We start from the raw sequence: 15247 nt of genomic DNA on the forward strand, positions 1-15247 counted from the left end.
GTGGGTTATATACCCTCAAAAACCATCTTAACATCTCATCTGAAGCTCACCTTTTTATAAGAAGAAAGGATAGAGGAGAGGCTTGGGAAAAGATTAATTAGTTAAGAGTTGAAGTCCTGGGTGATTTTCCTAGTACTTTTGATCAACAATTCTTTATCTGCATCCTGGGAACTGGGTCCCAGACTTTCCCTTCCTGGAACATAATGGCTTCCAGACCCCCTGGGGCACAAAGGTTGAGTTGCTTGTGACCTCCCAGAGTCTCTTAAGTCATGCCTTCCACTTCCTGGAACAACAGCTTTCCATGTGGTTTAGTCACTTAAGTCTGTCAACTAAGGCTAAAATTTTTAACTCGAGTTTCCCTATCAGTAGGTTATGTGATATCTAGGTGGATTTGACATTGAACTAGGAAAGAAGTGATGATTTAACAATGGATGCAAAACCTGATGGGACTTTGGGCTTCCTGTTTTGGTGAGAAAGTGAGCTCATTAATATTTGAATGAGGCATAGTTACAGAAGTTTGGTGTCCATTGCTATTGCAATTTGAAAATTTAAGTGTAAGAAAATGTGTATGGTGGTCAAATAGCCAAAGAGAGTAGACTATCATGAATATTGTCTGGCACCTGATACCATTCCCACTCCCTCTGTCTACACTTTGAGGAATCAAAGTGGTTGGAGCATGGGGGCTGCTTCCCAGACACCCTTAACAACCGGGCTCTGCCAGTGAGGTGCACTTGCATGTGTTAGGAAGGCAGAAAGGAAGTGGGAGTCATTATTCCTCCAGCCATAATGGTTGCAGATGATGTTCAGGCTTTGGTGACATGAGGTCCTGCATTAACTGGTCAGACCCTAAGCCGTGAGCAGTTGTGAAGGCAGCAGCAGTTTGCTGATCTTTGAGGGGCCACAGCTTTGATGGCAAACCTGACAGCTCCTGGTGGACTCCAACCACCCTTATCCTCTCTGGCCCTTCCACTGATTTTGCTAGCACAAAACTGCCTAAATTAAACACTTTCTACTTGAGACATCCAATGTAGTCTGTGTTCCTAACTGAACCCTGCCTAATGCATCCTAAATCCCATCTCCAGGAATAAACAATGAACATTTTGTATGTATGGCCTTCTAAAAAATTTTATTCATGAATATTTTAAACAAATTGGATCATGTAGCACACACAGTTTTGTAATATGTGCTTTTCCCCTTAACTGTATCTTATAAGTAGCTTTTTAAAATGCTCATCTGACTTGGGGAGATTATATAATGGGATGGGGAAAATGGAAAAATATATCAGTAGTTCTCTTTGGATCTAGGGGGTGGGGTGGAAGATGTCTAGGCAAATTAAATATGATATCTTTTTGTTTCCCAAGGAGATTTTTTTCTTTTTCCAAAAGCTACTCTCATAAAAGCATCAGCCTTTCACTGCCAACTCTCATGAGTAGTCTATGTTTTCTGCTGTATTTCCCATTTGCTCATCAGACCACTGCTGTCTGGCTTCTGACCCTAAGCAGTTTGCCGATATTCCTTTAGCTATGGACTGAATTGTGTCCCAGCCAACATTCATATATTAAAGCCCTAACCCTCTGTGTGATGATATTTGAGAGATGGGGCCTTTGGGAGATAATTCAGTTTAGATGAGGTCATGAGGATAGGGCTTGCATGATGGGATTAGGGAGAAACTTTATAAGAAGAGAACACAAATTTGCCATCTCCTCTCTGCCCCCGACCTTTAACCCCACCCTCCCTGTTACGTGTGGACACAATGAGAAGGCAGCCATCTATACGCTAGGAAGAGAGCCCTTACTAGAAACTGTCTGTGGTGGCACGATGATTTTGGACTTCTACCTTCTAGAACTATAAGAAAATAAATTCCTGTTGTTTAAGCTAGCCAGCCTATGCTATTTTGTTACAGTAACCTGAACTAAGACACTGTATTTGAAACTCACCAGTGGGGACTTCCGGTCAAGATGGTGGTGTAGGCAGACATGGCTTGCCTCTTCATATAACCACATCAGAATTACAACTAAAATATAGAACAACCATCACTCAGAACCATGATAAATTGAGTTAAATGGAAGTCTGACAACTATTGAATTAAAGAAATCACATCCATCCAGGCTGGTACGAGGGGCGCAGATGCAGAATGGGCTGGTCTTACACCCACGTGTGGTGGATAAAAATCTAGGAGGGATATCATGGGAGCAAGGAGTCCCAGCCCCACACCAGGACCCCAGCCCAGGGTTCCAGTGCCAGGAAGATAAGTCCCCACAACTTCTGGCTACAAAAACCAGCAGGTATTGAGTTGGTGGGAGAAACTTCTGGAGCCCCAAGCAGTTCCTCTTAAAGAACCCACACACAAACTCACCTACTCAGACTCACACCCCCCGAGGTCCAGAACCACCATAGCAGCTTGAAAGGCACCAGTAGCATACAGGGAGAAACTGAGGTGTCTGACATCAAGGTGAGCAAAGGCCATCATCCCTTTTCTAAACCCTCCCCACTGAAAGCCACAAAGCTGGCAAGCAGGTGCCATATCTGAGATTGCATCAACCTGGCTAACACTGTTTGACATGCCTTGGAGATCCCCAGAGACTCTGCCCCACCCAATTTATGGGGCCATCCAAGCTACTTTTCCATATGAATGTCTGGTCTTGGCTTATGCTGCACAACTTCCTAACTCCTCTCAAACAAGCAACAACTGGCCTCAGTGAGCCCCAGGCCCAGCACTGGCATCAGCCAGCCTAGATTCACAGCTTGGTTTTGCCTGGGAATCTCCAAGCCCAGCACAAGTAGCAGCCATCTCAGATTGCTTTACAGCTCAGGCAGGGTCACCCTGGGCAAAAGGCAGATGGGATCTGACCTTGGCCTGCTTCACCTGGGAAACCCCAGGGCCAGCATACCCAGTGGACAGCTACAGGCCACATCGGAGCACCACCACCCTGCCCCTGCACAGCTGATCCTCCACAGACGGCAAACGTTGGTGGTCAGTGGTTGCAGCCAATCCTTGCAGCTGCCTGGCCTGGGTAAGTCTCTCCCATTCATCTGCCAACAGCAACCAAGGCTCAGCTATAAGAGGGGCGTGTACTCAGCCCACACAAAGGGCACATCTCAAGTACCCAGCTTGGGTGAGGGGGAGGCAGTGCCACTGAACCCTCCAGGACACCTACTACATTAAACCACACTACCAGGACACAGAATCAAAGCAGCTCTATCTAAATACATAGAAACAAACACAGGGAGGCTGCCAAAATGAGGAGACAAAGAAACATGGCCCAGATGACAAAGCAGATCAAAACTCTAGAAAAAGAGCTAAACAAAATGGAGATAATCTATCAGATGCAGAGTTCAAAACACTGGTTCAAGGAGCATACTGAGGATCTCAGCAACATTAAAAAGATCCAATCATAAACGAAGTAAACACTAATTGAAATAAAGAACAACTTACAGGGAAACAACAGTAGAGTGGATGAAGTCAAGATTCACATCAGTAATTTGGAACATAAGAAAACAAAAAAAACAACCAGCCAGAACAACAAGAAGAAAAAAGAGTCCACAAAAAAATGAGGATAGTGTAAGCAGCCTCTGGGACAACTTCAAGAGGCCCAACATTTGCATAATAGGGGTTCCAGAAGGAGAAGAGAAAGAGCAAAAAATTGGAAATATGTTTGAAAAAATAATGAAAGAAAACTTCCCTAATTTGTTGAAGGAAATAGACATGCAAGTTCAGGAATCACCCAGAGTCCCAAACAAGATGGACTCACTCCATCTTGTGGAGGCCCACTCCAAGACACACCATAATTCAAAGGCCAAAAGTTAAAGAGAGAATCTTAAGAGTATCAAGAGAAAAGTTAGTTACCTACAGAGGAGTTCCCATAAGACTGTCATCTGATTTCTCAAAAGAAACTTTGCAGGCTAGAAAGGATTGGCAAGAAATATTCAAAGTCATGGAAAGCAGAGACCCACAACAAAGATTGCTCTACCCGGCAAAGCTTCATTTAGAATCGAAGGGCAGATAAAGAGCTTCCCAGACAAGAAAAAAACAAAAGGAGTTCATAATTACCAAAGCATTATTATATGTAATGTTAAAGGGACTTATTTAAGAAAAAGAAGGTCAAAGCTATGAACAATAAAATGGCCAAAATTCATGTCTGTCAACAACTGAATCTAAAAAAACAAACTAAGCAAACAAGAAGAAAAGAGACAGAATCACGGATATGGAGGGGTTTTGATGGTTGCCAGATGGGAAGGGGGTGTGGGGAATGGGTGATAAGCTGAGGGGATTAAGAAGTACAAATAAGTAGTTACAGAATTGCCATGGGGATGTAAAGTACAGTATAGGAAATGGAGTAGCCAAAGAATTTATAAACATGAGCCATGGCCATGAACAATGGTGTGGGGATTGCCTGTAGAAGTGGGGAGTGCTAGGTGAAAGGGGTCAAAGAAGGGAAAATCAGGACAATTATGATAGCATAATCAATAAAATATAGTAAAAAAAATTAAAAAAGAAAGAAAAAGAAAAAAAATCATCAGTGATTTCTTAACTGAAAAACCCAGTGCCTTTTGCTTGTTCCTGGTCCTTTTCTGCAGCATTTGACCCTAAATCTTCCTTCCTTCCTTCCTGGTGTGCTCTTCTGGAACCTCTAGGACCTGGTAGGTCCTGGATCTTCTCATCTGTCCCTGAGGTCCATCGTCAGACTTGGCTCTTACCTTGGGCTCTGTCCCTCACACCTTTACCTTGAACGGCCGCAGACCCAAGAGCACCAACCCATCCTATCTGTGTCACCTCGGCATTGACATGTAGACATTGTGCTTCCTTGTCTGCAAAATGTTCCTCATTTGGTGACTGAGATACTTTCCAAAGTCTTTGTCTACTCTAACATAATTCGATCTCTAAGACCTCAGGCTTGTACTGTGAACCTGGCCTTTCTTCTGATCTTTCAACCCACCCTTTGACCTGTGTAGTATGTCTGTCTAGTTTCACGTTGCTGCATCTCAAACAGTATAACCAAAACTTCTTTATCTCCCAGCAAAACATGTTGTTTTGATTAATTTCTGGCCTAAAAGGTAAAAACATACTGAAATAAAAATAAGCCCAGAAATATAAAATAGATTTCTCTTCCCATCTCCCTATGTTGTGTACATATTTAGAAGCTCTTGAATATTGATCCTATATCAGATCTTGTTAAAACTCGTACTCATTGATGGCAAGGATGGCTAGCCTTTCAAAATTTCATTTGTTCAGCTATTCACTAAAACGTTCATAGATGAGTCTGAGCTTCCTCTGTGCTATATTGTAAAAGAAAATTAGGAGAGGTAGAATTGAAGAATCTGAACTTTACTCATTACTGATTTTCTGCTATAGATCCTCTAAGAGAACTGAATCGAATGCGTTTCTTCTTATATTTAAAAAAAAAATTATTCTTTAAAAGAATGATGGTCACCTCAGGGCAGATCTGCCTTTAATTGTAAGAAAAATAGAATATGGTTCAGAAAAACCACCAGGGGTTAGCTGGACATAGTTGCCTGATAGTTGCCAAGACAGGCAGATGTCCATCTGGGTCTTGTTCGCAAATCACTCCAGTCTAGCGACAAGGCATGGGGTTTGCTAGTGAAGTAATATTTTTATGAAAATGGAGCCGATTCTACAGAACTTCAGCTTGAAGTCTGCAAAGTGCAATAAGAATCATACTTTCATTGACTTTTCTCATTTCTCCCCTGGCTAATAAAGAGAAGGCATCTTTAAAAATAAATGCAGCTCTGGCCGCATGGCTTAGTTGACTGAAGTGTCTTCCTGGACACCAAACAGGCTGCGGGTTCGATTCATGGTCGGGACTCATGTGGAAGGCGGCCGATTGATGTGAGTCTCTCAGGTTGTCTCCACCCCCACCCCCCCCAACCACCGGCTTCCTCTCTCTAAAATATAGTATAGGCTTCTATACTAGAGCATTGTTTGTGGGCACTAAATTTAGGAATTAGGCTGTGATCCTAACTGGTTGCTTAATCTCGAGTAAGTTGCTTAGCCTCTTGAAGCTTCGGTTGTCTTATTTGTAACATAAAGGTATTGGTCCTGGCTTAGATGGTCTCTGAGATCCCTTCCAGTCTGTCACCCCGTGACTTTTCTGCCACTGCTAGTTACCTAGGTGTGTGTGCAATCTGATGCCTGCCTCCTTTGGAGCGTTTTTGTTTTGTCGTTTAAGCTAGTAGCAAGCACTGATCACTGCAACCCTAAATAGAGCAACCAGAAGCACTTCACAAATGCTTCTAAGTGAATGGAATAATGTACACTTAGAATCCTGTGAGATGATCCTTTATGTTCCAAGGGAAACACTGAGGACTTTATAATTCCATAATTATGAAACTACCACAATAGCATATAATTATCAACATTTATCGGTTTATCCAAGCTTCTGATTTTTGAGGTAAATGTGATTACTTCTTGGACCTTTTCATGTTTTCTTCCTTTTCATCACCACACTACCAGTTGGTTGTTCTTTTGGGAGGCATCTTCCCCCCAAAGAAGTAAGCTATCTATCACTCACCAACAGTTAATGTATACACAACAGATAAAGCAAATGATAAAGTCACTTTGAGAGGCTGATGCTGTGTTACTAGCTAGATATCTTTACTAGCTTGGTGACTCACTGCTGCACAAAACGTCCTGAGAACACACCTCAGATTTTTTGCCTTTGTAAAGCTGCCATGGGCTAGTGGAGTGTTTTTGTCTTCTTGTTACAGTGCTCTTGATGGACCAACTCTCCTCAATGCAATAGCAGAGAGAAACGCCCCTCGCATCAGTCTCCTGCATATGCTGCGATCCCAAATTGACTGTCATTTTACAAGGGGCCCTGAGAGGATTTCTCATTTCCTAGTCCCACATTCCAACCCCCTTTCAGGGCTGATGCCAATGATAATGTTTGGGAGAGCAGGATATGCAACTCATGATTTTTTTGGTTTGTTTACTTATTTCTTTTACTAAAGTCTGCGAGAAACAACAGGGTTGTACAAACCTTCTAATATTTAGGCTTGGTTTAGCCTTTCTATACCTCTTTCTTTGTGACACAGAACTGTGCCTGATCTTCTCACAAGGCTATTTTTTTGTGCTGTAATATTGGGCTAGCCAAGAAGTCGGTTTGGTTTTTTCTTTTTTTTTTTTTTTTCTTTTCTGTTTGTTTGTTTCTTGAGTGTTTTCCATGAGATGGCTCTAGTAGCACTTAGTTGTCTTTAACTTCATTTGAAACAGTTTTGCTGGATTTTATTGTGACAGCTGTCATAACACCATGCATTTAAAACAATTATCAAAATTGGTGAATTTTTGTGTAGCCATTTTAATATTGAATATGGAAGAAAATATGGAAGAATATATGGAACATTTTCAGCATATCCTACCTTTATTATTTCAAGAAAGGTAAAAGCACAACTGAAATGCAAAAATAAGATTTGTGCAGTGTATGGAGAAGGTGCTGTGACTGATCGAACATGTCAGAAGTGGTTTGCAGAGTTTCGTTTTGGAGATCTTTCACTGGGCAATGCTCCACGGTCAGGTAGACTAGTTGAAGTTGATAGCGATCAAATTGAGACATTAAATCAACAGTATATCATGTGGGAGATAGCTGACATAACTCAAAATATCCAAATCAGTAAAGTTATTGGTGGAAATAAAGTCTTTTATTTTATGGAAAAAAACTAAACGGACTTTTTGGCCAACCCGGTACTCATCATGATTACCATGAGGTCATCATAGTGAATACAGACCTCCTGTGCTTCCCTCCTGCTTATTTTATCTGTTTCCATTCACGATCTTGGCAACATTTACTCTTTTCCCTAAACTCCTAGACCTCCCACATTTTATCTTTATTTCTACCATCTAACCCTGATTATTTGCTCCTTCACTACAATAAACTCTTCTTTTCATCAAAATTGCCCACTCAACAAGTGGCCTGGGTGCCCCGCCAGCCTCATGTACCCACTGCACCCCACTTGGGTTTCAGCTACACCGAACCACTTATTACTCCCCAAGCCTCCCCACGTTCACCCTTACAGGCTTCCCTGAGCCTTTACCTGTGCCCTTCTGCCCTCGTGGCCTATCTGAAACCCACTTGCTTTGAGATGTGTCCTGAGTGCTGCTCCCTCCAGGTAAGTCTTCCCTGGTCACTGCCCACCTGCAGCCCCACATGCTCCTCCCGTGTCCAACATGGCATCCTTCTTAGTTTAGACTTAATTGTGAACATACTTGATTCCGAGAAGACAGCACCCACCTGGTCTTTGCTCCCCACGCCTACCTGCTCTTGTTTTGGTGCTCAGATACAATGAATGAGGATTCTTGGTTTGCATTTCACAACACTGAAAGCCTTCAGGCTCAGATGACATTTCTAATGCGGGTAGAATGACACTGTGCTCCAGCCTCAGTAAGAAATGTTCCCTGCAACCAGTATTTCCTTCTCTCAGCCCTTCCCTGTGCACTCCTTTGTAAAGTTCATCCTAATAATCTCTACAAGTAATTCCTTACAAAGCAGAAGTTTTGGCAGGCACTCTGTGTTTGGAACCTGCCAAGCCAGGAGGGTTTAAGGTGGCTTTTAAAGATTTTACAAATGCCATTTATACCGTAGATACAGCAGCAGAATTTGTCTGGCTTTCTTAGCTGTAAAACAGTCTCAGCCAAGCTGACGCTGAGTGTGTTGGCCATGCAGCAGAGGTAATTGATTCATTATACACAAAATCTCCTCTAAAAGGAAATCAGAACTTTTAAGTGCTGACTGAAAGGAGAGCTGATAAATCAAGACACAACTACCCTCCAGACCAAAAAGACGAGACTCTTAAGAATGCTTTTTAATTGTTTTATTTCCTAAACCTAATTATTGTTAGCTTTGCAGGTGTCTAAAAAATTAATTTTGTCATAGAACATTAAGCTGTGTATTTTTTATCTTCACCTCTCCCATTCTATGTCATATTTTGCATGTCAGGGGGTGGGGGCTTTATATCTTCTTAAAGTCCATCCAGATTTGGGTGGCTCTTATTAAAAATACCTTATAAAGCAGGGACTTGGCTGAATCCCTTCCTTGGGAGGATGTTGACTTTGAGAGAACCAAGAAGTCTGAAGAGATCTTCACATTTCTCTAGTGTATAGTCTGCCTCCCCAGCTTAAAATGGCAGCTGCCTGTTCTCCAAGTTCCAGAGATCACCACTCACCATATTGATCAACCCAAAACCGAAGACTGTAGACTTTTTTTGCTCGTGCACGCGCAAACCCCCCCCCCCCCCCAAAAAAAAAAACCCTAAAGGGAATACCAGGCTGAGAGGATTTCTTCTGGTCCTAGCTTTCTTCACAGACACCCTTCCCCTGGGGCTGAACAGACACCTGTGGGCTTTCCAACCTCATAATTAACTCCATTGGCAATTTCCTCTTCTAGCTCACTTGCAAAGTAAGCGCTTCAGTGAGGGTTAATTTTGCCCTTTCCTTGTCTGCACCCAGTGTGTGTGCAGTGATGATAATGGTGGCGGGGGAAGGAAGGATAGGTGTGCCTTGAAACACGTACTACAATTTTAAGTTTTCTTAGCTTGCTCATAATTAATTCAGAAACCAAAGGTTGAGGGTTCCATGAAAGGCTGAGAAGGGTTGGGCGTTCTTGTGCTAATGAAACATAGCTGCATTTAAATATCCGCTTCCTGTTAGCAAATGCAAATCAGATAGAAGGAAATTCACCACTGAGTGGCATTCTCACTGATTTCATTTCCATTCTCCTTTCCTATTCTCTAACTCTACCTACTTTTGGGGAAGTTAACTGTGGTATTTGTTAGACATACTAATCCATATACCTCTCAAAGCATCCGTTTTGTTCTGCACAGGTGAGGTGCTGGCTTTCCAGTAGCTCTGGCCCCAGCACCCCATCATGTGTTCCTCCAAGAAGACAGCCCTTTTTTGGGGCCCTCCTTTGGGACCCTCCAGGTGAGAAAGGACATGCTGTTTCTGCTCACCAGAGTCTTTGATTATTTTGCTCACTGTAGCATCAGTGCTAGGAGTCTTAGTTCTTTTTCACCTTGGAATTTGAGGGGATGAAGAAATCTAATTTCTTCAGGAAATCTTCGAAGGGGAGAAGTTCCTAGTAGGCTGAGAGAAGAATCTTGTTAGGTGTATGGGTACGTATGTGGACACAGACTTAACCTTTCAGTTTCACATACTGACCATAGATGTGACCATCTATTGAGCCTAAAGGAACGCTGGTAAGTGGTCTGGGGGTGGGGGAAGATCTGTCTGTTTTCTCTCTGACTGTCTTTTATTTTGTCCTTAAATGACATATTCTTTAGGAATATGTCATATCTCTGTAAGTGGTGTACCAACTCTTCTTTTTTTTCAGGGAGGAAGATGAGTACTCAGAGCTGCGATCAGAACTCAGCCAGAGTCAACAAGAGGTCAACGAGGACTCTCGAAGCATGGATCAAGACCAGACCTCTGTCTCCATCCCTGAAAACCAGTCCACCATGGTCACTGCTGACATGGGTGAGTCTGCCTGCCATCACCACAGAGTCTGGTTTCCATAATCGGAATTTAGAAACATGAGGCGGCCTGAATTAAAATTTAATTAGTCACGGAGTTTGGTGAGTAGATGAAGGCATACTCATTTCAGTCCCTTACATACTACTTTGTTGGTCAAAATGTAACTGAAGAGCTGAATTAGCTTTCTTTCCTGACATTTGTGATTCAAACATATGTCACTTCTATTTGAAAAATCTGCCAGTAGGGAACCAGTTATAAAGGCTATTGGAATGTTCCAAGTTACAGTAGAATCTGAATTATGGTGGCAGGAATAGAAAGGCTAGAATGGGTGGTGACACATTGCCATGGAAGAACCAATAGCAACTGTTGGGTAAGGAGGAATCCAAAATGACTCTAAACATTTTGATCCTTAGTGACTAAGAGAATGATCATATTCCTAAGAAGGGAGTTTGGTTGAGAAATGAATTGGGAAATAGATATATTAAGTTTGAGGTTGCAGAGAAACATCCATGTGGAAATAATCTGGTACAGTGTGTTCATATGGTGTGTTTTTAAACTGTAGGTCATGACCAATGCATTAGTGGGTCTTGAAATTATATGAAAAATAAATTATTTTAAAATGAAATTAAATAGGAAAAAAATGGAATAGAATAGTATTATTTCATGAAAATTGTTTGTTACATGTGTATATGTAGTAAGCTGCCAAATGAAATGTTCCAAATGTGGGTTGCAGTCAAAATGTTGCAAAACCACTGGTATACTTGGAGATGCCTAATTGGCTCTCTGGAGAGATTGAGGTTGAGGATAAAGGCTTTGAAGTTGTAAAGATCCCCATGGTCACAAAGGTGTGGAGTCAAAAGAGGGAGGAGACCCATATCTTAGGAAATATTCACAAGGAGGAGAGAGACTGAAGAAGGACTGGGAGAAGGAAGAGTAAGATCATGCAAGATCTTGTAGTCTGCGTGAGAGGGTTTGATCTGTATTCAAATTTCCACAAGAATCAACTGATAAGATTTTAGTAGTGGAAGGGAGAGGAAAAGACAATCAGATTACATTTGAATCGGTCACTCTGAAGTGAGGAGAAGGAATCAGTGGATCAAGAGTGAATGGGGGAGGCCAACTAGGAAACCAGTAAAAGGGCACGTGGGCAAAGTTGTTGCTGGGATTTAGGGTGGTGGCCATTGGGATGTAGAAAAGCAGATGGGTGGAGAAAAGATATGAAATGGGAAGATCTGGCCCAAGGATTGGAAACAGAAGGAGGTATGTGCGTGGAGATGTCCCATATATACAAGTCTGGATTGCACAGTGGGTGTGTGGCGGGGCCAGTCACCAATGTGGGAGGATAGGAAAGAGGACCAGTTAGTTTGTGTTGCTTTCAATTTGGTTTGGTTTTGTTTGTGAGGAGGGTGAGGTGGGGTGGAGATCATGTGGTTTGTTGGATGTAAGTTTAAGGCATCTGGAGATATCTGGGTGGAGATGCTTGGGAAGGCAGTAGGTAGGTATACATAAGCTAAGAGGAGAGGTGCAGGCTGAAGAAAAGCAGCTAGGACAGACACATAGATATCAGGTTGTTTGCAGATAGTTACTGAAGCAATGGAAATCTATGCATAGAGTCGAAAGTGCAGAGAGCCTGGAGACTAGCCTTGGGGGTCACCAGCTGATACTGGAGGCTGAGCAGGAGCTCATTGGCAGGGATAGGCATATCATCATTTTGGTCTGGGTTTAAATGCACCTCTGTCAAAAGCAGCTCATGAGCAACAGTCTGCGCAAGTCTCTGTGTTGACTCTGTTGCTGACCCATTGGACTCCTTCCTGTATCACACTGGAATTTTAAGTAATGTATTTCAGCGGGGCCTTCGATAGCTCAGTTGGTAGAGCAGAGGACTGTAGTGGATGAGCCGTGGCAATCCTTAAGTAATGTATTTCTATTTCTTTACTTGACTGGCTCTTCCCACTACATTCTACTTGGCAGAAGCATGTTTGTTTTATCTACTCATGTATCTCCAGAGCCCCACTACAGGGCCAGGCTCATAGTATGTGTTCAAAGGTACTCCTTTGAATGAAAGAGTGAAGATATCAACCAATGCGTCCATCAGCCCGTCAGGCAAAGCTATAAGAAGGCAGTGAGGATAGCAGTGTCCAGAAGCTGGTGGGACAGAAAAGGCTCTAATAAGGAAGAAGGGTCAGCGGGCTGGATTGCTGCTACTGCCAAATGAGATGGATTTAGCTACATCAAAGCCATTGAGAGCTGACAGCGAATGAGCCAGATAGAGATGGTTGAGGAGTGGGGGGGGATGCTTCTCCAGACCTAGAATCTTGGCGTCAGGCAAAACTGCCTCTCTCAAACCTGAACCCAGACCCCGGCCCAGCCGTGGGCCCAAGTCCTACATGATAAGTTATAGCAGCCTCAAAATCTCTAACCTTAGTGGCCCCGAGCTTCTGGGCTCTGTCTGCCAGCCTTACGCAGACAGAAAAGTGCAGGCAGCCAAAACGTTGCCAATTACGACAGAGACATTCCTGCACTGATCTCTGCATTCGTATCTCTGAAGTTACAGTCTATGAAATTAAATAAGTGGCCCATACTCCAACAAAGTTTCTTAATCAAATAAGGTTGGGAAATGGAGGGATAAAGCCACTTATATGGGCTGAGAGCCCTTACCAAGGGACTTCTTAGGGCTCCTGACATGACAGAGCATCTGTAGTTCAGGCTCCTCATTTCTTTCCATTTCTTCCGTCATTAAAAATAAAAATAAAAAGTTTATTACAGCAGGTGGTAGTATCTTTCCTGAAGAGACGGAGCTTCCGGAGGGAAGGAACCCCACCTGCCCAGTGCCTGTACATGTCCTCTGCCCGCAGTAGGGGACCTTTATTTGTTTATTCAGACACGTCACAGGGAACCATGCCAGGGACTGGAGATAGAAGAAAGAATCTGCCATCAGATGGCTGTACGCCCATGTTCCAATCCCTCACACCTAGAGGGACATCCCCACTTCTTTCCATGGCCTCCAGGGCGCCCCAGAACCTGGCCATCCCCCACCTCAAACCTCATCCTCCCCAGCTGTCTAGCCCTGTTTTCCCTAGCCCTGGCTTCACTGCCTTCTCACTGACCCTCAAACCTGACCAACTGCCTCACTCCAGGGCCTCTGCCGTCACTGTCCCCCTGCGTGTCCGCCCCTTCCTGCAACCTGCCCTAGCGTTCTCCCGCAGTGGGCCCACTGTCCCCCACCGGAGGCCCTCCCCGAGCCCTCCTGGGGCAGGGCGGCATTCCTCACTCTCACACTTGCAGGCTCGCACTTCCCTTCCCCGCTCTCTTTGTCTTTGTAGCACTTAGCACTACCTGATGATGTCGCGTGTTTGCTTTTATAATATTTTGCCAGTCTCGTATTGCCAGTCTTTGTCAGGCTCCCCCGCTAGCTTGCATGCTCCACGTGGGCAGCTATCCCACTTACCGACGTAACACTGCCCACACGTAATAGGCACCCAAATGTTTGAGTAGCAGCAAATGCCATCTCAGAGCTCACAGTTCTTTGGGGGATATAGACAAGGAAACAGGGAGTGACCAACAGTCACTAGGGAGTGGATGGGACCCCTAGTGCCACCCCCGGATGGCAGCATTGGAGAATGAGTCACATTTAAGGTACATTTAAAATGAGGGACAAGTGGAACAATGCAATTGAAGAGCAGGAGGCAGGAGGAGAGTGCTACAGGCACGGGCCGGCGCTGGCCAGGTCCCCAAGGAGGGAGGGCCCTGGGGACGGTAAGGAGGCTCGTTAAGGCTGCAGCGGCATGCGGTGCCTGTGTGTGTTCATCGGAATTGGACATTTGGCTCCTCTCATTCCTCTGCCATTTTCCAATTAAACTGCTTCAATAGGGAAAAAAGCCTCCATATATAAACACCATTATAGGAAATCATTAAAAAGCAGCCATTTCATTATGGTTGCTCTATCTGCAAACATGCATTAGCAACCCAGAGGTTTCCTTGAGCTGGATTTCCTATGCAAAGTTCGCTGCCCTCTGTTTGCTGACCTCCATTTAAGATAGCAGGAGTGAGTCCAACCTATTCCCTTCATTAAAAATGTACTTTTCTTTTGTTTTTAAACTGCACCCATCAGAGCCAAGGGTGCCCCTTCAGTAAGCTAGCTCCTGGGCACTGTCTCAGGGCCTGAAGGAGTAAGCTGGCAATTTAGAGAGTGTTTTGACACCTGAGCGGTCAGATAAAGGACAAAGGTCCCAGTAAGGTCACATTGCATCTTAAAATAAATTGCACTACCTCTGTTCAAACCTAGTCACACAATTGTTTGGAAAATAAAGGTAATTAAATGGACAAAGACAAAGGTGGGATTTGTGGCTTGGGATTTTTATTTTCTCAGGTTGGCCAAGAGTTCTAGTTAAAAGAGAGGTTGGAAATAACAGCTAACATGCCTTGCTCGCTCACTTTCTGTCAAGCATGTACATGCATCCTCACACTTAATCCTCAAACTTAAAGGAGGCCTTGTAAAACTCCTCATTTATAAAATCGGGATAGCAGAGTTCAAAGGGGATAAGTCCCTTGTCCAAGGCCATACAGCTATGCAGTTATCTTTGTTGTTGCCACTGTGTTTCCATAGGTGGCTTTGCTTTGATACGCCTGTGCCTAAACTGTGAACCGTGCCAATGGTTGGCATGCTACGCTCACTGCAGTCCTTTGAGGTCTCATGCTCATGGGGGAGTTTTGGGAGCAGCTGTGTGATCACAGCACCTGGCTAATAGCAGAGTGTTTGTTGTT

General features: G+C 43.7%; 1 protein-coding gene across 2 annotated transcripts in view; it reads left to right on the top strand.

Moving 5' to 3' along the window:
• Positions 1-15247, top strand: part of MCC (MCC regulator of WNT signaling pathway) — a 405074-nt gene that overhangs the window by 312083 nt on the left and 77744 nt on the right. For both annotated transcript variants that reach the window (XM_054589958.1, XM_054589957.1), the window contains one exon: positions 10344-10486. In XM_054589958.1, coding sequence (XP_054445933.1) covers positions 10344-10486 — 143 coding nt within the window. The remainder of the gene's footprint in view (positions 1-10343; positions 10487-15247) is intronic.

Source organism: Pteronotus mesoamericanus, unplaced genomic scaffold (genome assembly GCF_021234165.1).
Source record: "Pteronotus mesoamericanus isolate MK-2021 breed Mesoamerican mustached bat unplaced genomic scaffold, CSHL_Meso_final scaffold_167, whole genome shotgun sequence".
Classification (NCBI taxonomy): domain Eukaryota; kingdom Metazoa; phylum Chordata; class Mammalia; order Chiroptera; family Mormoopidae; genus Pteronotus; species Pteronotus mesoamericanus.